This window comes from Callithrix jacchus, chromosome 1 (genome assembly GCF_049354715.1).
Source record: "Callithrix jacchus isolate 240 chromosome 1, calJac240_pri, whole genome shotgun sequence".
In the NCBI taxonomy this organism is placed as follows: Eukaryota; Metazoa; Chordata; class Mammalia; order Primates; family Cebidae; genus Callithrix; species Callithrix jacchus.
Genome location: NC_133502.1, coordinates 128,282,890 through 128,306,610, shown reverse-complemented (window position 1 = coordinate 128,306,610; position 23,721 = coordinate 128,282,890). Strand labels below are relative to the sequence as shown.

General features: G+C 36.5%; 1 protein-coding gene across 1 annotated transcript; it reads left to right on the top strand.

Moving 5' to 3' along the window:
• Positions 1 to 1,078: 1,078 nt before the first annotated feature.
• On the top strand, positions 1,079 to 23,168 carry LOC103793369 (interferon alpha-5-like). Its single transcript, XM_078349618.1, has one exon. It carries the CDS (start codon positions 19,379 to 19,381, stop codon positions 19,943 to 19,945), a length of 567 nt encoding a protein of 188 aa, XP_078205744.1. The 5' UTR covers positions 1,079 to 19,378; the 3' UTR covers positions 19,946 to 23,168.
• Positions 23,169 to 23,721: the final 553 nt, after the last annotated feature.

Sequence of the window (23,721 nt, the reverse complement as noted above, 5' to 3'; positions counted from 1 at the left end):
TACCTCACTACATCCTTGAACTCCTGGGCCCAAGTGACCCTGCCACCTTGGCTTCCCAAGTAGCTGAGACTACAGGTGTGCACCACCATGCCTGGCTAATTTTTTATTTTTCAGTACAGCTGGTGTCTCTTTTTATTATTACTATTGTTATTGTACTTTAACTTTTGGGGTACATATGCAGATCATGCAGGATTGTCACATAGGTATACACATGCCATGGTGGTTAGCTGCATCCATCTCCCCCGTAACCTACCATAGGTATTTCTCCTAATGTTATCCCTCTCCAATCCCCCCACCAACCAATGGGCCCCAGTGTATAATGTTCCTTGCTATCTCTCCCCTAGCCCCCCACCAACCAACAGGCCCCAGTGTATAATGTTCCACTCCCTGTGTCAATGTGTTATGGTTCAACATCCACTTATGAGTGAGAACATATGGTGTTTGGCTTTTTGTTCTTGTGTCAGTTTGCTGAGAATAATGGTTTCCAGCTTCATCCATGTCCCTGCAAATAACATGAACTCGTACTTTTTTATGGCTGCATAGTATTTGATGGTATATATGTGCCACATTTTCTTTATCCAGTCTATTATTGATGGGCATTTGGGTTGGTTCCAAGTCTTTGCTATTGTAAACAATGCTGCAGTGAACATGTGTGTTCCTGTGTCTTTATAATAGAATGATTTATAATCCTTTGGGTATATACCAGTAATGGGATTGCTGGGTCAAATAGCATTTCAATTTCTAGATCTGTGAGGAATCACCGCACTGTCTTCCACAATGGATGAACTAATTTACACTACCACCAACAGTGCAAAAGCGTTCCTATTTCTCCAAATCCTCTCCAGGATTGATTGTCTCCTGACTTTATAATTATCACCATTCTAACTGGTGTGAGATGGTATCTCAATGTGATTTTGATTTGCATTTCTCTAATGACCAGTGATGATGAGCATTTTTTCATATGTTTGTGGACTGCATAAATGACTTCTTTTGAAAGTTGTCTGTTCATATCCCTTGCCCATTTTTTCATGGGTTTTTTTTCTTGTAAATTTCTTTAAGTTCTTTATAGATTCTGGATATTAGCCCTTTGTCAGATGGATAGATTGCAAAAATTTTTTCCCATTCTGTTGGCTGTTGGTTCACTCTAATGAGTTCCTTTGGCTGTGCAGAAACTCTTAAGTTTAATTAGATCCCATTTTTCTATTTTGGGTTTTGTTGTCATTGATTTTGGTGTTTTAGTCATGAAGTCCTTGCCTATGCCTATGTCCTGAATGAATTGCCTAGGTTTTCTTCTAGGGTTTTTGTGGTGTTAGGTCTTATGTTTAAATCTTTAATCCATTTGGAGTTAAGTTTTCTATAAGGTATAAAGAAGGGGTCCAGTTTCAGGTTTCTGCACCTGGGTAAGCAGTTTCCCAACACCATTTCTTAAACAGGGAATCCTTTCCCCATTGCTTGTTTTTGTCAGGTTCATCAAAGATCAGATGGTTGTAGATGAGTGGCATTACTCCAAGGCCTCTGTTCTGTTCCATTGGTCTAAATCTCTGTTTTGGAACCAGTACTATGCTGTTTTGATTACTGTAGCCTTATAGTATAGTTTGAAGTCCAGTAGTGTGATGCCTCCCAGTATGTTTTTTTTTTTTTTTTTTTACTTAGAATTGACTTGGCTATGTGGGCTCATTTTCGGTTCCATATAAAGTTTAAGGTGGTTTTCTCCAGTTCTGTGAAGAATGTCATTGGTAGCTTGATGGGGATAGCGTTGAATCTATAAATTACTTTGGGCAGTATGGCCATTTTCACGATATTGATTCTTCCTAACCACGAACATGGAATGTTTCTCCATCTGTTTGTGTCCTCTCTTATTTCATTGAGCAGTGGTTCATAGTTTGCCTTGAAGAGAACTTTCCTTTATATCCTTTGTTGGTTGTAATCCTAGGTATTTTATTCTCTTTTTAGCAACTGTGAATGGCAGTTCGCTCTTGATTTGGCTCTCTGTTTGTCTGTTATTGGTGTATAGGAATGCTTGTGATTTTTGCGCATTGATTTTGTATCCTGAGACTTTGCTGAAGTTGCTTATCAGTTTCAGGAGATTTGGGGCTGAGATGATGGGATCTTCTAGATATAGAATCATGTCATCTGAAAATAGAGACAATTTGTCTTCTTGCTTTCCTATTTGAATACCGTTTATTTCTTTTTCTTGCCTGATTGCTCTGGCTAGAACTTCCAATACTATGTTGAATAGGAGTGGTGAGAGAGGGCATCCTTGTCAAGTGCCAGATTTCAAAGGGAATTCTTCCAGCTTTTGTCCATTCATTATGATATTGGCTGTTGGTTTGTCATAAATAGCTTTTATTATTTTGAGATACATTCCATCAATACCTAGTTTATTGAGGGCTTTTAGCATAAAGGGCTTTTGAATTTTGTCAAAGGCCTTCTCGGCATCAATTGAGATAATCATGTGGTTTTTGTTTTTGGTTCAGTATATGTGATGAATTAGTTTTATAGACTTGTGTATGTTGAACCAGCCTTGCATCCCCGGGATGAATCCTACTTGATCATGGTGGATAAGCTTTTTGATGTGCTGTTGCAATCGGCTTGCCAGTATTTTATTGAAGATTTTTGCGTCTATATTCACCATGGATATTGGCCTGAAGTTTTCTTGTTGAGTCTCTTCCGGGTTTTGGCATCAGGATGATGTTGGTCTCATAAAATGAATTGGGAAGGATTCCCTCTTTTTGGATTATTTGGAATAGTTTCAGAAGGAATGGTACCAGCTCCTCTTTGTGTGTCTCATAGAATTTGGCTGTAATCCATCTGGACCTGGGCCTTTTTTTGTGTGGTAGGCTCTTAATTGCTGTCTCAACTTCAGATCTTGATATTGGTCTGTTCAGGGTTTCAGCTTCTTTCTGGTTTAGGCTTGGGAGGAGGCAAGTGTCCAGGAATTTATCCATTACTTCTGGTTTACTAGTTTATGTGCATAGAGTTGTTTGTAATAGTCTCTGATGGTGGTTTGAATTTTAGTGGGATCTCTGGTGATATCCTTTATCATTTTCTATTGCATCTATTTGGTTATTCTCTCTTTTCTTTTTTATTAATCTGGCTAGTGGTCTGTCTATCTTGTTGATCTTTTCAAAAAACCAGCTCCTGGATTTATTGATTTTTTGAAGGGTTTTTTGTGTCTCTATCTCCTTCAGTTCTGCTCTGATCTTAGTTATTTCTTGTCTTCTGCTAGGTTTTGAATTTTTTTGATCTTGCTCCTCTAGCTCTTTCAATTTTGAAGATAGGGTGTCAATTTTGGACCTCTCCTTGCTTCTCATGTGCATAGTTATTGCTATGTATTTTCCTCTAGAGACTGCTTTAAGTATGTCCCAGAGATTCTGGTATGTTGTGTCTTTGTTCTCATCGGTTTCAAAGAACATCTTTATTTCTGCCTTCATTTCATTGTTTATTCAGTCAGCATTCAAGAGGCAGTTGTTCAGTTTCCATGAAGCTGTGCGGTTCTGAGTTAGTTTCTGAATTCTGAGTTCTAATTTGATTGCACTGTGGTCTGAGAGACTGTTATGATTTCCGTTCTTTTGCGTTTGCTAAGGAGTGATTTACTTCCAATTATGTGGTCAGTTTTAGAGTAGGTGCGATGTGGTACTGAGAAGAATGTATATTCTGTGGATTTGGCATGGAGAGTTCTGTAAATGGCTGTTAGGTTTGCTTGTTCCAGATCTGAGTTCAAGTGCTGGATATCCTTGTTAATTTTCTGTCTGGTCAATCTGTCTAATATTGACAAAGGGGTGTTAAAGTCTTCTATTATTATTGTGTGGGAGTCTAAGTCTCTTTGTAAGTCATTAAGAACTTGCCTTATGTATCTAGGTGCTCCTGTATTGGATGTGTATATATTCAGGATCATTAACTCTTCTTGTTGCATCGATCCTTTTACCATTATGTAATGTCCCTCTTTGTCTCTTTTGATCTTTGTTCTTTTAAAGTCTATTTTATCAGAAGCAGGAATTGCAACTCCTGCTTTTTTTTGCTATTTGCTTGGTAAATCTTCCTCCATCCCTTTATTTTAAGCCTTTGTGTATCCTTGCATGTGAGATGTGTTTCCTGGATACAGCACACTGATGGGTTTTGGCTTTTTATCCAATTTGCCATTCTGTGTCTTTTAATTGGGGCATTTAGTCCATTTACATTTAGGTTTAATATTATTATGTGTGAATATGATCCTGCTATTTTGATGCTAGCTGGCTGTTTTGCCCATTAGTTGATGCAGATTCTTCATTTTGTTTATACTTTTTATCATTTGGTATATTTTTGGAGTGGCTGGTACTGGTTGTTCCTTTCTATGTATAGTGCCTCTTTCAGGAGCTCTTGTAAAGCAGGCCTGGTGGTGACAAAATCTCTGAGTAGTTGCTTGTTCGCAGAGGATTTTATTTTTCTTCACTTATGAAGCTTAGTTTGGCTGGATATAAAATTCTGGGTTGAAAGTTCTTTTCTTTAAGGATGTTGACTATCATTTCCCACTCTCTTCTGGCTTGTAGGATTTCTGCTGAAGATCTGCTGTGAGTCTGATGGGCTTCCCTTTGTGGTTAACCCAACCTTTCTCTCTGGCTGACCTTAGCATTTTCTTCTTCATTTAAACCCTAGTGAATCTGACAATTATATGTCTTGGGGTTGCTCTCTTTGCGGAACATCTCTGTGGTGTTCTCTGTATTTCCTGTACTTAAATATTGACCTGCCTTGCTAGGTTGGGGAAGATTTCCTGAAAAATATCCTGAAGAGTATTTTCCAGCTTGGATTCATTCTCCTCGTCACATTCAGATACACCTATCAAATGTAGATTAGGTCTTTTCACATAGTCCCATATTTCTTGGAGACTTTGTTCATTCCTTTTTATGCTTTTTCTCTAATGTTGCCTTCTTGTTTTATTTCATTGAGTTGATCTTCGACCTCTGATATCCTTTCTTCTGCTTGGTCAATTCAGCTGTTGAAACTTGTGCATGCTTCATGAAGTTCTCGTGTTGTGTTTTTCAGCTCCATCAATTCACTTATATTCACCTCTACATTGTCCATTCTCATTAGCATTTTGTCAAATCTTTTTTCGAGGTTCTTAGTTTCTTTGCATTGGGTTAGAATATGTTCTTTTAGCTCACAGAAGTTTCTCATTACCCACCTTCTGAAGTCTGATTCTGTAATTTCATCACACTCATTCTCCATCCAGCCTTGTTCCCTTGCTGGTGAGTAGTTGTGATCCCTTGTAGGAGGAGAGGTGTTCTGGTTTCAGGTGTTTTCCTCCTTTTTGCACTGGTTTCTTCCCATCTTTATGGATTTATCCACCTGTTGTCTTTGTAGTTGCTGATTTTCAGATTGGGTCTCTGTGTGGACATCCAGTTAATGATGAAGTTATTTCTGTTTCTTATTTTCCTTCTAACAGTCTGGCCCCTCTGCTGTAGGACTACTGAGGTCCACTCCAGACTCTGCTTGGCTGTGGATCACCTGCAGCAGCTGCAGAACAGTAAGGGTTGCTACCAGTTTCTTCTTCTGTTATCTTTGTCCCAGAATGATGCCCACCAAATGTCAGTCTGATCAGTCCTTTGTGAGGTGACTCTTTGGATATATGGGGGTCTGGGAGCTGCTTGAGGAGACAGTCTGTCCTGTATAGGAGCTCAAGTGCTGAGCTGTGAACTCCATTGTTCAGAGCTGCTAGGAAGGTACATTTAAGTCTGCTGCAGCAGAACTCATAACCCCTATTTTTCCCCCCAGGTGCTCTGTTCCAGGGAGTTAGGGCTTTATTTATGAGTTTCCATTGTGCTGCTGCCTTTTTTTTTCAGGGCTGCCCTGCCCAGCAAGGAGGCAGCCTAGTCACTCTCTGCCTGCAGAGGCTTTGCTGAGCTGCTGTGGGCTCCGCCCTGCTGCCATGTAAACTTCCCTGCAGTCCTGTTTAAATGGGTATGGTTAGAACTGCCTCGGCAATGATGGCCCACCTCTGTAATGGCAGACTCTCTCTGTAGTGGTGGGTTGCCATAGTAACAGCGGGCTGCCTCAGTAATGGCAGTGACTTTGTTAATTAAATTACATCATTCATTTACTAGTTTTACTGCTGCCCTCCTGGTAAGTGTAGATATGGTAGGAATTCTTTTATATTGGTAATTGGAAATTTTAGCAAATTTTATGAATATTGGAGTCTTATATTGATCCAAAATGACCAAATTATCATAAAAATACTGATAAACTTCCTTCACAAAACTAGGAAATTGCATCAAATAATCTCTTTCACAATATATGGTAATGAAAAGAAAATTGGTCAGAACCAGTTGAAAATACAACATGAACCGTACAAATTCAGAGAGCAAGCAAAAGTTTTGTGTAATTCATGAGTAAAAGGAAATTTAACAATTTTCAGAGATCCCAAATACAAAACTGACAAAATCACCTGTACTTTACATTAAAGAATTTGACATTAAAATTTTATTCTGCTTGGACATATGTGTAATGTTGATCAAAGCACCTAATCTCTTTGAGCCTTAGTTTTCTCCTAAATAGAATCAGTTCAAAATATTTAGTTACGTAAGAATATTAAAGGAACCCATGCAGTTTAAAGTACCTACCATAGTACCTCCCATTAAGTAAGGAGTTAAAATATGGTAGGTATTTCCCTATTTTCTTCACTCAGAAGTAGATGAGAATATTATTTGTGCTTCTGTAAAGTTCTTAGAAACTATGTCCTATTTTCAGTAACTGACCTCATGGCCTAAAAAACTAGATTTTGTTATCATCTGCAGAGAGGCTGAAAAATGGTCACTCCTCATTTCAAATAAATGTTCTATTGATAAGTGGTAAGGGAATGGTGGCTTGTGTCAACACTTGAGACGGAAGAACAAATGTGTAGATTGAAGTGCAGAAGACATATGATGTTTACTTAGTGATTCTCATGCCTGGCACATTCCCTCCCTGGCTCTTAACATTCCAGGATGCACTCCCATATCACCAGTGTTACCTTCCTCCCTGGGGTGGATTCCCCATGGGACCCTGGTCATTCATTCCTTCATCTTCCTTCCCATTCAGACAGCTGCTTTCTGCTCTGTTGTGCTTTTGATCTCATAAATTCCCAAGTGAGTAAAATGACACAAGTGCTAAGCAGAAATAAAATAAAATTTTTAGGTTTTCAGAAATATCAACGAGAGGTTTTCCTGAATATCTATTGACTATTATGTAATACTAGCTTAGCAAAAAGGAAAGAGAAACAACAATCCAGTTTATGTTTGGGCTCCTGAAAACCTCTAAGGGAAAGACAGCCAAAGGTGACAAGGGCCACCTCCAAGACTGGAGGGCCAATATCTGATTTATGCAGAAAACCTGTCACTTCTAGGGATTTATCTTTATGCTGCAAAAAAGGCCGCTTCTTGACAAGAACAGATTCAAATGTTGTCATAAGCTTGTTTTCTTACCCTGTTAGTTTCCTTACAAGACAGTGACTCTCCAGTTTCAGGCAGGGCAGGACTCCTTAGCATTGGCAGTTATAGAAACAGAGAGAGTTGTACCCCTGCCTAGAGCCTACTGTGGAAAGCGGTCTACCCTCCTTAGAATCATCCCTTCCACATACTTTGAGACTCCAAGGGATAGGCAGAGCTGCCAATCTTGGCATGGAATTTAATGGTCACCATAAAAAAAAAAAACTCATATAAATAGGGTGCATTAAACTCTCAATAGTACAATCTTAGTTTCACAGATTCATCCCTAATATCAGAGTTCAAATATTAACAGAGAAGGCTATTTCCAATGTCACTTTGAATAATGATTTTGACATCTCTTTCAATTAATAGTAAAAGCACTGCCTAGATAGCAAAAAAGAGAAGTTTCAGAAAAGCTGAGGAAAGTGAAAGAATCGTATCATTTTACCTGAGAGCTAAAGTGACTTATTTTATCAAATATATCAACTTTTGTATTATTTTAGAGGCATTCCTAAGATAGGCACCATATTTTCATGGAGGTATTTCACCAAGAAGTGTAGGAGTTGCTGTAGTAGCAGGGAGGGAAGGGCTGCAACTGCAGAGGGGACTCTGGAATCCTTTCCATAGGCTGTACACTCAACATTTGGATTTGCTGCTTTCAAACTGGGAGTTGACCAGGGCCTTGGAAAAAGTTCAACACATTTTGTCCTTTGTAATCTTATTCTGTCCTTCAGAGTGGAGGATGAAGAAATTTAGGAGTTGGACATGGCATAGCTTCCCAGCCTGTATATTTGCGACTTCTCCAGATAATAGAACAAAGAGGATGTAGAGAGAGGGATTTATTTTAAGAAACTGGCTCACATATTTGTGCAATTTTGGCAGATTCAAATCTGCACGGTAGTCTGGCAGGCCGAAGACCCTGGACAAAATGGCAATTGGAGTCCAATGTAGTCTGCTGGCAGAATGCCCTCTTCGGAAGAGGAGGTATATCTTTCCCTATTAAGGCCCTCAACTTATTGGAGGAATTCTACCCACATTATGGAGGATATTCTGCTTTACTCAAAGTCTACTAATTTAAATGTTAATCTGATCTAAACCATACCTTTCCAGAAACACCTCGAAGAACGTATGGCCAAACATCTGGGTACCCTGGCCTAGGCAAGTTGACACATAAAATTAACCATCACATTGCCCCCCTTCTAATTAATGTCCTAACACTTTTCAAATATTATTCTCCTTCCATTCTTTGATGGTGGTTTGTGTGTTTTATATATCTCACATAATTTTCCTACATTTTTTGTTTCTAGGTAAGCAAATCCTAAGATCCGGCTCCATTCCATCAACTTACTAGGATAAGTCTCTGTAGCCATGTTCTGTTTAATAGGAAGAAGCTAGAAATATTTGTACATTAAAATAACCACCGTATTTTTTGTAGTTTAGCTATTTTTCATGAGCTTACAATTATAATCCAGGCCCCCTCTTCTTTATTTAAAAATCTAATCTTATTGTCAAATCTTCATTTCATCAAGATTTTACTATTATCTATGGTATAGGATGAGATTTTACATTGATTTCTGCCTTTATTCCCAATTCATCATTTTAGAACCATTTATTAAAAACTCCTTTCTGCCATATTAACATCATATATATGTGTGTGTATATATATATATAATTCCAAAATCAGTTACTGAGCACAGAGACTTCTTTTCTTCCTTCCTTCCTTTCTTTCCTTTCTTCCTTACCTCCCTCCCTACTTCCTCCCTCCGTCCTTCCTTTCTTTCTTCCTTTCTTTCTTTCTTTTCTCCTTCTTTCATAAACCTAGCTTTGCCTTTGTAACAGCATAAAAATTTTAAATATTATGACCTCTTTTATTCTTTTGTTGATTTTTTTGATGTGCTTTTTTTCCTCATTATTTTTTCAGGGTGCAAAGTTTTTATGACTTGGCTCTGTACTGTTACTTTGTCCTAGAAATCTCTATGGCAATATCTTGTTTTATATCTTGGAGTTATTAGTTTGTTATATATTCTGGCATGTTGGGGAACTGAGCAGCAGATCTGGACTGACATGTGCAGGGTTGTGGTAGGTGGCATGAGTGTTGCCTGCCCCACCCACATCCCACTGTGGACTTGATTTTACTTCCCCTGCCCTCAACTTAGCTAAGGCACATCTAGCAGATCTAGAAGGGGTGCAAAGTAGGGATCAGTGCCCTCATGCCTAGGGAGACACAGTGATGGATTACCATGCAGCAATAGTTGTAGACAGCAATTGTTTTCGGGCCTCAGAAGCAATGGTAGGAACTTGGCTTTGTTTCTAGCCTTCCTGCCAGGTCATTAATGAGCTGCAGAGGTCAATACCTACTGAAGTCCAATCCACCACAACCATGGTAAAATGAGACAGCCCCTGTCCTTCTGAATAGAGGCACAGATGAGTTTCTGCATTCTTAACAGCTCTTTGGGTGCAGAATCTCATCTGTGCCTCTATTCAGAAGGTTTCAAGTTCTAATTCCACTAGAAGACACTGCAGAAGGTGCAGGGCGCTCATTTGTTTAATAACCCAAAATGCACATCATGAACTTAAAGACAGTTCTCAGGAGATGGAACAATTCCAACAGGAGCCCTAAGTCAATTGTTCAAATCACTGTGATGAGAAGGAGAGAAGATTGAAGTGAATGCTCACAGCACTGTGTTCTCTAATGGAGATGTAGCCAACATCAGTGTCCCCAGCATGGGTGACCTTGATGCTGTCTCAGCTTGAGAGAATTGGAAGGGGCAAGGGTGACTCCAATGCCAGCTGCAAACTTCTGCTTCCTCCATAAGGCTCAGCAATATCTCTAGCAACTAGGCACTGATATATGTTCAATAAATATAGCATCAGATAGACTTTTTATTAAACTTTAAAAAATTAATATGTATGCTCATGTCCTATAATTTACCAATTACACATAGTTTCCTTTTTAGTTTTATTTTATTTTAATTGTCACATATTAATTGAACATACTCACATGGTAGAGTATGATATTTTGATGGAAGTACACATTGTGTAGTAATCAAACAAGTGTAGTTAGCATATCCATCACTTTAAACACTTGTCTTTTTTTGTAATAATAACATTCAAAATCATTTCTTCCAGCTATTTTAAGATCTAAAATATGTTGTAACTAACTATAGTCACCCTACTGTGCAAAAGAACACCAGAGCTTATTTCTCCTATGTAGAATAGTAGGAATAGTCTTCAAATAATTGGAAACAGTACTACCATACAATCTAAAAATTCCGTTACTGAGACTGATAAATTATGCAAAGGAAATAAAATCAGAATGTAAAAGAGATATCTGCATTCCAATGTGTATTCATAATTCCAATGTGTAGTCATAATAGCCAAGATATAAAAGCAACCGATGTGCTGTGCCTATCAACAGATAAATTGATTTTTTAAAAGGCATATATATACACAATGGAATGCTATTCATCCGTAAGAGAATTGAAATCCTGTCATTCATGACAACCTGGATAAAATTAGCAAACTTTATGTTACGTGAAATAAGCTAAGCACAGATAACAAATTCTGAATAATGTCTCTGATATGTGGACCTAAATATGTTAATCTCATTAAAGTAGAGAGAAGAATAGTTACCACCAGAAGCTGTAGAAGGGGAGGCAAGGGGAAAAGGTGAGAGGTTTGTTAATGGTTTCTTTTAATTTTTTTTCCCTTGCCTAATTCCTCTAGCTAGAACTTCAAGTATTATGTTGAACAGAAGCATTCAGAGTGGCAAACTTGACTTGTTCCTGATCTTAAAGGAAAAGCTTTCCATTTTTCACCATTGAGTACAATGTTAACTGTGGACTGTTTACATATGGCCTTTATCACTTTGAGGCCATTTCCTTCCATTTCGACTTCATTGAGTGTTTTTATCATGAAAAGGGATTGAATTTTGCCAAATGCTTTTTCTGCATCTGTTGAGATGATCATGCATTTTCTCCTTCATTTGTTAATGTGGTATGTTATGTAGATTGATTTTTTTATCCTCTGAGCTGTCTTTGCATTCCAGAACTAAGTCCCACTTGGTCATAGCGTGTTATCATTTTAATGTGCTATTGACTTTGGTTTGCTTGTGTTCCGTTGTGGAATTTTGCATAAATATTCAATAGAGATTTCAGTCTATAGTTTTCATTTCTTGTACTGTCCTTGCCTGGTTTTGATTTTAGAGTAATGACAGTCTTATGAAATGATACTGGGAATCTGTGAATGATTGGAAATCTCTGAAATGATACTGGAAATGTCTTCAGTGTTTTGGAAGAAATTGAGAGGAATCAATGATACTTTTTTAAATGGCTGGTAGAGTTCTCCAGTGAAACCATATGGCTTTTTGTTCTGGTAGGGTTGGGTAGGTTTTTGAATATTAATTTAATCTCCTCACAAGTAATACGTTGGTTCATATGTTTTATTTCTTCATGATTTAGTCTTGGTAGGTTGTATGTTCCTAGGAATTGATTCATTTCTTCTAGGTTATATAATTCATTGGTGTTTAATTTGTTTATAGGACTCTTATGAGCCTTAGTGTTTATAATCATAAGTTGTAATCTCTTCTCTTTAATTTCTGATTTTTGTTATTTGCGTTATCTTTCTTTTTTCTTCGTTAATCTAGTTAAGAGTTGTAAATTTTTTCAAAATCGAACTCAGTTTTGTTAATTTTTTCTATTGTTTTTCCATGCTCTATTTCATTAACTTTGCTCAAGTCTTTATTATTTCCTTTCTTCTCTTAGCTTTGGGTTTAGTTTGTTCTTTATTTTCTATGTAGTTAGAGTTTAAAGTTAGGTTGTTGATTTAATTTCTTCTATTTATACTAAAAGCTGTAAGTGTATGCTTTTACAGCTGTAACTTTTCCACTTAGTACTGCTTTACTGCATCATGTGTATTTTGGAAAGTTTTGTTTCTCATTTTCATTTATCATCTTATGTTTTAATTTCCTTTTTAAGTTTGTAATCCTTCTTATGTTTTCATGACACTTAGGTATGCATGTGTTTTCTTTCTGTTCCTGTGCATTGTGATGCAAAATCAGACCACTTTTACCTTCTAGGAAACTGAAATGAGAAAGAAAAATCTGGTCTTGTAAATGCTATATGAAACCATTATATATTTCATTTGTTTTATCATGTTCACATCCCTTCATTAATATAAAATTGAATATAAGGAAAACCTAGAGGTAGAAAAACAAATTTGCACAGTAAAACACCATATGAAGAGAAGTTGTAGGTAATTTTTCAGTAGAATCTCAAGTGAATAAAGGAAAAAAATTCTCCTTTTCCAGTGTTGGATAGACTAAGAAAAATAGCTTGCTCAGAAATAATGTATATTCTCAGGATGTGATGATTAAAATGAACTCTAAAATCTAATAAAGTGTGTTGATTAGACAAACTAGTAAGATATTAATTTTGCAAAATACATTTCTGAACAGAAGACTCATCTATTAATGAAATCTTTGTGCCAATTTCAGAACTTTGAATAGTTTAGTTGTTTAGTTATATAAAGAGTTTATTTTAATCATCGAAATAAGGGATAAAAAGATTTATTTGATTTACAAAAAACTGATTCTTTCTGATCTCTATCCCTATGTAGACATGCTGATTTTATACTATTGTCACCTAAATTTCATTCAATGATTTTAAGCCTAGGTTTCTGAGTAGTAGAAAAATAACATAACAACTCTTTACAGTTTACACACATATTCTTGGAATTTGGTCTTTATTTACCAAGGACCAAAAAAAATGAAGGATTGATGATATGGGGGACAAAGGGCCAATAACCCCAAAAGACAGTATGGTGTGTTTTGTCTGATTGCTGTGAGCCATATGAATCAGGGAGAAGATGGGTTTAGATAAATAGCTCTGTGTATGACTCCAGGGTAGGTTTTCCTATTATGACAAAGTAGAGGGCAATTTAGAGATTAAGTCATACTTGTGAGTCTAATGGCGTGCCAGGCAAAAGCTGAAAGTTATACTGCTCTTGCAACTTCCTCCCCAAAGCCATATAAACCGTATAGAAACTAGATATCCAGGAGTTTTAGCAATAACCTCAGTAGGTATTATTGATGCTGAGTAAGAGTAGAATGGAAATATTAGCAACTGTCTATTATAATTCTAGCAAATACGGTCATGACGAAGCAAAATAGCATGGTCACTCATGAATGCCATCTAGTAGAAAGAGAAAATCAGATAATTTGTTTCAGTAAAAGTTATTTCTTGCATGATTATACTAAGCTTGGTGCTGAAGATAACATAGTGAATAAGACAGAGTTAAGTTATTAAGAAACTGATTTGCTGATAATGGTTCCATATCTACCATTTAAAGAGAAGAAGTCAGTCAGGCCCAGTGTTCTATGTCTATCCTAGCTACTCCTTAAATCTTTGAGGGATATTTGCTGTTTCCAAAGTTTAAAATTTAATTTTTTTATGGAAAGGCTCCTTCAGGATAGTATTTTAAAAGACATTTGTCAGTTAAGCTGATGCTAGCTGCTATAACAGTTAAACAAAAAACTATTAGTAGTTAGAACAATATGGAAATTCACCTTTCATTTCCGTAAGAGCTCAATCCAGGACTTCCTGCTCAGATGACTTTGGTTGGTCATTCTCCAAACCGTGACTCAGGGACCTAAGTACCTTCTATTCTGTGGCTTTGCCATCTTCATCATATAATCCCAAATGCGACTGTGGTGGTCGAGTCGGTTTTAGTCAATTGCAAAGGTTAAATGTTGTGGTACCTCACATGGGTATATTTTCACAGGCCAAGATATTACAGGGCAAAAATTTCTTCCAACCAAATTAACTTGGCCTGGATTTATTATCATAGAATACCAAGATGCAAAGAAGTTGTGAAAGGGTATTCAAATAGGTAACTAGAGGGAAGAGAAGGCAAGTTCTTTGAATAAGATGAATTTTCTTTTTTATAACATTTGTACTAATGCTACTTTTAGAGCAAAAAAACAATGTTTTTGCTCACATACTTTATTAAAAAATTCGTTCTAAAGTCTGATTCCACAATTCAAACTCAGGAGAGATGACACAGATATCATCCATTAGAGTTTATGGCATCATTGATTTTTTGAAACAAGTATTTAGGTTGATTCCCAAAGGCACTGAAAGAAGTTGAAAAAAGGCTAAGAGTATGGGAATAAGGCCATGGAACTGAAATTGTTTTCTTATTTTTCTGAGGAGAAAAAGAAACTACGATGGGTATCTCTGCAGGTACTTGAAGACTACTGAAAGAAACACAGACAGTGAGTCTTCTAGTTTAACCAGGTCCTTATTTCTCATTGAGATGTTCTAATTATTAAAAATGCATACTTGAAAGTGATCCCACAATCATGGTTGGTCTTTTCTGAATACTCCACATAATTTTCAATGATAACTTTTTATGAAGAACCTTGAAAAATTCACAAATTACCTTTTGATTTATTTTTCTTTCAAATCATCAATTTAGTATGCATTGCTATTATTATTTCCACTAGTATTATAATGATTACTCTTTTTTACAGATATTGACTGACTTCCTAAAACTATAAGGACTGGGCTAAGATGCCAAGGAATGAGGTAGGATAAGATGATGTCTTTGCCCTTGAGTATCTTATGGACCCCTGGTAAGATATTCTAAGGAGAAAATAGGTCAATTCACTAAAGGCAACATCTCTGATAGCTAAAAGAGAGAATTATAACCATGCATAAAGAAATGATGAGTTTGTGTCATTTGTAGGGACATGGATGAATCTGGAGAACATCATCCTCAGCAAACTGACACAAGAACAGAAAATGAAACACCGCATATTCTCACTCATAGGCGGGTGATGAAAAATGAGAACACATGGACACAGAAAGGGGAGTACTAAACACTGGGGTCTATTGGGGGGAAAAGGGGAGGGCCAGTGGGAGGGGGAGTTGGGGAGGGATAGCCTGGGGAGAAAAGCCAAATGTGGGTGAAGGGGAGAAGAAAAGAAAGCACACTGCCATGTGTGTACCTACGCAACTGTCTTGCATGCTCTGCTCATGTACCCCAAAACCTATAATCCAATAAAAAATTAAAAAAAAAAAAAAAAAAAAAGAACACAATCAGGCAAAAACATCTGACCAAGGACTCAAAATCCAAAGTCTTGGTTTTCCAACTAAAGTAGCCCTTTGAATATTAAATGCCGAATTTTGGAAATTAAACAGAAATGGATCCCATTCTCACTTGGAAAGTGAATGGAGATAGCAAGAAGCAAATGATTATTCACCTATATTCGTATGTGTGAGGAGAATCTAAAAAAAAGATCACTAGATAAGGCTACATAATTATCACATTATTTAAGACACATCTAAAAAAATAGAAGGCCAAAGGTATAGTTTGCTGCAATTCTGTGCCCATTTTTGCCAAATTTCTTTCCACCAATGCAAGCACATTCTTTTTTCCAACCACTTTTCTTTCTGTCCACATATTGCCCATCATGTTTGCCCAGTTTCTCAAAGCAAGTGGGCAAAATTAACTCAGCAGCAAATTCTGCTGGCCTGAAACATAAAACACATCAACCAGCTGGCAAGTCAGGTGACTCAGAAACTTTGGCATCTCAGTTCTCCTCCTCTAATGCCCTGGACTCTCCTCATTTCTCCAGCATGTCATGTCTTAGGCTTAGACTTGAGGTAAACACATAGAAACCTAAAATTTTATAGATCTTGGAATAAAAGGACAGAAATATGCAGGGTTTCACAGAGTTGCCTTTGAATATACTATAGGGTGAACAAAGAGTTTTGTAATTACATTCAAGTTTATGAGTATATGTTCTCAAGAAAACAACACTAATATATAGCAAGTAATTAACTTGGGGCTCATTTTTATCATAATGTAACAAATCGGGTGTGAACAAATAAGACTTATCAATGAAGGAGAGAGTGAAGGTACTGAAAAAAAGACCATGCCATTCTTTAGATAGTACTGTACTGAGAAAACATTGTTCAGAATCTAGAAAACGGTTTTGGTTCTCATGGCTAGAAATATTCCCAGGAAGCATATAAGAACTGAAGATTTAGAGTCAGATGTTTTGGGTTCCTATTGTGGCTCCACAACTCAATAGCTCCCTGTGCTTCTGTGTTTTTCTTTTGTAAAAGAGGACAATAGTACAACCTATCACTGCTTTGGGCACTGATGTCTCTAGACAGTAAATAAGGGTGGGTACATAGTAGATGTTCAATAAACATGAAAAATGAGGGTAATTCTCATTGGACGAAGTGAAAATTGTTTTTGTAAGTGCTAACAATATCTGATAGACAAGAAACATGATGCAATTTAGCAACTTTTATTTTCCTTATTAATGTTATCATTATTATCCTTTTTATTAAGTTGAGAGAAGTTTCCTTTGAAAGCATCTATTCTCTGACTTCTTGTTAGAGAGATGTATTTGTCAAGGCTCTCTAGAGGGACAGAGTTAACAGGAGAATATATTTGTACATGAGAGGGAGTTTAATAAGGAGAATTGACTGACGTGACCACAAGGTAAAGTCCTACCGTAGAACGTCTGCAAGTTGGAGGGTGAGGAAGCCAGTGGTAGATCAGCCTGAGTCCCAAAACCTCAAAAGTAGGGAAGTCAACAGTGCAGCCTTCAGTCTGTGGCCAAAGGCCTGAGAGCCCTGGCAAACCACTGGTGTAAGTCCAAGAGTTCAAAAGCTGAAGAACTTGGAGTATGATTTCGAGAGCAAGAAGCATCCATCACGAGAGAAAGATGAAGGCCAGAAGACTCAGCAAGTCTCCTCTGCCATCTTCTCCTGCCTGCTTCATTTTAGCCATGCTGGCAGCTGATTAGATGGTGCCCACCATGATTGACAGGGGGTCTGCCTTTCACAGTCCACTGGCACAAATTTTAAACTCCTTGGGCAATACCCTCACAGAAACATCTAGGAGCAATACTTTGCATCCTTCAGTTCAATCAAGTTGACACTCAGTCTTAACCGTCACAACAAATAACATGAAAAATATTGATCTTTGGAGTTTATCTAACTACTAGTAGAGAACTTGAGACAATTATACTTGTCCATTCTACAGTGAGAATATTGTGCTCTCACACATTTGCCTTCCTAGTGTCCAACGTCTTATGTTTGGTTCATCACCCTCAACTGTCTAATAAGGCTGAATTCACTAAAGCTGCAAACACCCCCCTGGACCAGCAATGATTACTTTTCATTGAGCTCATGCCCACTTGCTACCTTTGATCTACATCTCTTCCACCATTTTGCTTCTGCTGTTCCCCACTCATTAATGTCCATCTAACCTGGGCTGAATATCTAAACTATATTTTGTTGATTTTTTTCTCCAGTGGGATATTACTTTCATTCCTACCTTTAATCAAATTTAGATACACAGTTGTTTTCTTTTTGTCCTTATTTATTGGGAGACAAAAAGCAACAATTTTTGCTTTCAGTGAAAAGGGAAATGGGAAAGACATTTGGTGTCTTGCATGCTATGTAAACAATGGTACACCTAATTTACTTATCATATTTAGATATTATTATTGACCTTAGGTAACAGATGGCTTTTTTAAATTTCATAAGAATGAACTAGAATTCAAATGTCCCCAGCTTCTTTGGGAAACCTGAACATTAATGCAAAAATTGTTTTGAAAAATGAAATTGATATTTTCTCAATTGTGTATTTTTATTGGGGATGATATTGCTCCTAAGGGTACAAACCTTAGTTCTTGCCATGTGAACAAATTGTAGATAGTACATTCACTTATGGCCCCTGAATGCCGAACTCTAACAAAACCTCATCGTTTAGTATTTATTTTCTTTCACTTGGTTTTCTTATCACATGAAAATCATTGACATTGAGTTCATGGAAGATACGAAAAATGTATGTGAGATCAGTGCTACAAACCAACGTGAAATAGATGGTTGTCATTGGTGGACTTTCTCTCCACTATGTGCTCAATCTCAGAGTCATAGCATGTGATATGGTCTCCACTGGCATAAGAATAGGCTGCTACTGGCTGTCCTGGGTATGTAACTTATGTTTGATCCTCAGTGCTTTCAAATGTATTAAATGCTTTTATATAAATGCTTTGTATTTTATTATTAAATTGTATAAAAGTATTCCAAACATCAGTACTTATAGCAAGTGCTGAAAAAAACATGTTGACTATACCCGGATGAAAATCTAGCAGTTAGTGAAGGTAAAAATTATTTTCTATATGAAGCAAAACTAAACATTAAGTAAAACAAATTAAATATTAAAGGAATAATTTAATTTTAAATAGCCCCGAGCAGTTTTTCAAGATTTTTAAGTATTTTTATTATATTGATATTACATAGTTTATATAAGTATCTTTACTATATTGGCGTATATATTTTTATATGTTATAACTTTATATGTTTCACTTAATTCATTATATTGTTTATATTAATATAAATATAATATTTATATTAAGTGAAGTCACTCAGCAAATAATTTTTATAAAGTTAAATATCAGTATTAAATTTAACTTTTAGCATAAAATTTTTCTTACTCATCCTCAATGCTGCATTGCATAAACTGCCCACTTCATTTTTTACATGAAGCATGGATAGAAATATAGTGAAACCATATGTACACATAATATATCTGTGTTATTAAATTATCAGGAGGGGTTTACTTAGAAAAAAAATATCAAATAGCACTCTGGAGGTTAAGAAAGGAAATGCAGTATTGAAAAGAAAACTGGTTGAGAAACTGAGAAACACTTCCCTAAGCCCATATAGAGAGTACAAAAAGGGAAGCAAAAAAAAAAAAAAAAAAGTAGAAAAAAAATGCAGATACGTTCAGAAAATGGAAATTAGTATGTTTCCTATATATAATGCTGTGTACAAACCAAAGTATTCAGAGATCCTAGAGCTGGAGGTTAAGGGTCATCCATCTGAACCAGCTCAGGAGCATCTGCAATATCTATGATGGTCTTGCCCTTACATTTGCTGGTGGCCCTTGTGGTTCTCAGCTACAAGCCATTCAGCTCTCTGGGCTGTGATCTGCCTCAGAACCACAGCTTGGGTTACAGGAGGGCCTTGGTATTCCTGGCACAAATGAGAAGAATCTCTCCTTTCTCTTGCCTGAAGGACAGACATGACTTTGGATTTCCCCAGAAGGAGTTTGATGGCAGCCAGCTCCAGAAGGCTCAAGCCATTTTTGTCCTCCATGAGATGATCCAGCAGAACTTCAACCTCTTCAGCACAAAGGACTCATCTGCTGCTTGGGATGAGACCCTCCTAGAAAAATTCTACACTGAACTTTACAAGCAGCTGAATGACTTGGAAGCCTGTGTGATGGAGAGGATTGGAGTGGAAGGGACTCCCCTGATGAATGCGGACTCCATCCTGGCTGTGAGGAAATACTTCCAAAGAATCACTCTCTATCTGACGGAGAAGAAACACAGCCCTTGTGCCTGGGAGGTTGTCAGAGCAGAAATCATGAGATCCTTCCTCTTCATCAATCAACTTGCAAAAAAGATTGAAGACTAAGGAATGAGACTTGGTGCAACATGCAAATGATTCTTATAGACTAATACAGCAGCTGACACTTCCACAAGTTGTGCCACTTCAAAGACTCTTGTTTCTGCTATAACCATGCCGTGAGTTGAATTAACTGTGTCAAGTGTTTTCAGGAGTGTTAAGCGACATCCTGTTGAGCTGTATGGGCACTAGCCCCTTACAGATGGCCATACTGATGGATCTGTCATCTATTTATTTAAATATTTATTTATTTCACTATTTATATGTTAGTTTTTCATCTATGTATTTAAATATTTATTTCACTATTTATATAAGTTAAATTAGTTTCATTCATATTATGTGAACTTTCACATTGTGAATTGTGCAACAAAATTATGTTCATTATTATTTCGCCTTGTTTATTCAATTTTTACTATGAGATATTCTTTATTTATCCTTTAAAATTGAACTCGAACCCTGGTTGTAAAACCTGATTAAAGAATGGATGGTACAATTCCTTTATCCATCCTTATTACATTCAAAGTATAAGTAAAAATTAACTTTGTCTAAATTAGGTTGTATGTTGCCCTCAAGATAGCTAGGTGAACATAACAAATACAATTCCTGCTCTCTTGTATCTTTGTTTAGGGAAAGAAACCTAAAAACATTAATGATACTTAATATAGGTTATGTCAAATGCTATAATAAGAAGGAAGAACCAATGAATTTCTCTCCCCACAAGGTAGACCAAGGCATGTGAAGGAGTAAAAATAAACCCAGAAATACCCTCTATATGCTGACTGGTAGACATCTAAGTGCAAATGTGCACTGCCAGTTGGATATAAGAGTTTATGATTTATAAGGGATGCAATTGCTGGAGGTTCATATGCAGTAACTGAAAGCCCAGAAATGAAGGAGCTCATGTGTGGAGAGAGTGTAGAGGGAGAAAATGGCTTAAACATGATTCTGAGGACCTCCCACAGTTAAGAAAGGAAAGAGAAGAGCCACAAAGGAAACACAAAGACCACACATTAGGACAACAGGTGAAAATACTAGGGAAAAAAGTTGATTTAAGGAAATAAATGTTCTGAAAAGAGTAATCAGTAGATTCACAGAAGGTGTAAGTTGAAACTGTCCACTCCCTTGGGAAAATGGATGGCATTGGCAACCTTATGAGAGTTGTTATGGTAAAAGAAGTCAGAGCAAACCGTATTGTAGCAGGTAGAAGTATAAATAAGAGAAGTTAGTGACTCTGAAGGGGGCAAAAAATAGAATGTAACAAAGAAAAGAATGTGAGTTATATTTTCTGTTCATAGTATTTCCTTTTATCAATATATTTTTCTGGATAGATTTCATGTAACTGATGTACTAGCAAACCATATTAATATATGTAATATATTTATTTTTAATCATATATCATATACATTAACAATGTATTATTGTTTTAATTAATACTACTTTAATATCAGTAAGCTGCCTAGCTTATATTAATTTGCTAGGGAGTAATAGATAACTAATTCAATCCTTCACCAAATTGATTAATGATGATAACATAATGACACCTGGAAGTACTGGCCTTATAAGTTGTTACTTAACTTACACTGTTGTCACACTGGTTCACTACAGTTTTGCTACAACTTTATAATCCATCTTAATTTCTTAGTGCTAGGTATGACAAGAATTCTTTGTTGTAAGTGAGAAAATCCTGACGGCACACTTTATTTCATTAACTTGCCATCAGAGTCTCTGTAGCTATATCCTGTTTCATATGAAAAAGTTAGAAATTTGTGTACATTTAAAAATAACCACCATTTTAAAAATTAAACTATTTCTTATGAGCATATAATTATACATCAGGAATTCTCTTACTGATTTAAAATTTAATATCACTATCAGTTCTTCATTCAATCAAGATTTTATTCATGTTTGTAATATGACATTTTTCATTGGATTTCTGCCTTTGTTATTTTAAAATCATTTATTGAAAACTTCTTTCTACCATGTACATCAGCTATATCTTTTATCCTAAATATAATTACTGAAGATAATATAATTTCAAAGATTATATGCTTTAAAAGTTTGCTAATCTTTTTTTCCCCTATATCACATTGTTTTTAGTGTTACTATTATAAATTCATTTCATTTTCTAATAGGGAAAGTTATGCCAAGAAATCTTCTTCTATTTTTTGCATTATTAATGTATTCTTTCTAATTAAATTTATATTTCATCTGCTATGTAGAACATTAATTTCACAAAAATCAGAGGTTTTTCAGGATGCACAAATAACCAAATTGCATAAATGTAATATTTAGGGTAAGTTTCCTTATAAGACAGAAGAGTAAAACTGGATTAATGAAATTTTCTCCACTATCTAAGGCAAAAAATAGTAAAAGCTGGCCCCCCAAAATACAATAGCATGCAACAACTAAAAGAAGACCAAGGAGCAAGACATCTGTTTAATTTTGGAATCCAAGCTTTTTAAAAAACTCAACAGCAATCTAATATGTGAAACTTTGAACACTGCCCATGATATGTAATATACAATTCCACATTAGATCCTGACAGTAATTCTGTGTGATCTAAGGAAATTCACCTAATTTCTCTGAGACTCAGTCTTTATAAGTAAATATAGGGTAGAAAATATTTATAGTTGCGAATGTTAAACAAACATTTAAAAACACTTAGAAGTATTTCTCACTGGAGGCTTAAAATACAGTTAATAATTTTATTATCTTTGCACACATATAAATATCAGAGTAAACAACTAACTCTGCCCCCACCCCTCAGTAACTACCTACAAAAATATGAGTCTAAAAATTGCCATTCTGGGAAGTGTTCCAGAGAACACTGAAAAATAGTCACCGTTAAGATGGGAGAAAAATCTGGTTTATATATTCAGTCAGGAAAATTCAGCTTGTCGAAATATCTGGAAGAGAAGTTAGTCTCCTAAACTGAAGTGAAATTGACCTGTACATAGTACTAATTTTTCAGTTCTGATCTCTGACATACTTTCCTCCTCCCCACCAGCCCCCGTTTTTCCAGATCCCATTTTTCACTCCCATATCATGTAGTTTCCTTTGTCTTCCCTTAGAAATCACAGAGAGAAGAGTACTGAACACTGGGGTCTATTGGGGGGAAATGGGGAGGGCCAGTGGGAGGGGGAGGTGGGGAGGGATACCCTGGGGAGAAATGCCAAATGTGGGTGAAGGGGAGAAAGGAAGCAAAACACACTGCCATGTGTGTACCTATGCAACTGTCTTGCATGTTCTGCACATGTACCCCCAAACCTAAAATGCAATAAAAAAAATTAAAAAAAAAAAAAAAAAGAAATCTCTACTGTGTGCTCTTCCTCACTCGTCATTAACCTTCTGTGACTCTTCATACAGCTGGTTTCTGTTCCCTTGCAGTTTTGGTTCATCAGTTTCCCTTTAAGAGTACAAAGCCAGCAATTAAAGGTAAAAGGTGAGTGTACGTTTTAGTTTTTCCAGAAACCCTTATATAAGAAGCTCTTTTTCTTTTCTTTTGTTGAATACTTCCGAAAACAAGGGAATGCCCCGGTTACAGTGATATAACAGTAGCTGTAGGAAAAGAGGGAAAAATGGAAGATTCCATTTTACTTGGGGCCTACTACAACATGAACAGGGGCAGGCAGCCACCTACTGGCCATGATGGACCAAGACAGCAGCAAGATTTGTTGGGAGCAGGTGGTTCTGTTTATGCAGAAGTGTGTCCCCTGGCAGGAGAATTTTCTTCCTAGGTAAAAAAGGATCGTTCTCGTAAAGAACTGTTCTTGATATTGGAAGAA

Excerpts from the sequence above, each read along its gene's own strand:
- LOC103793369 (XM_078349618.1), top strand. The coding sequence starts at position 19,379 with ATGATGGTCTTGCCCTTACATTTGCTGGTGGCCCTTGTGGTTCTCAGC.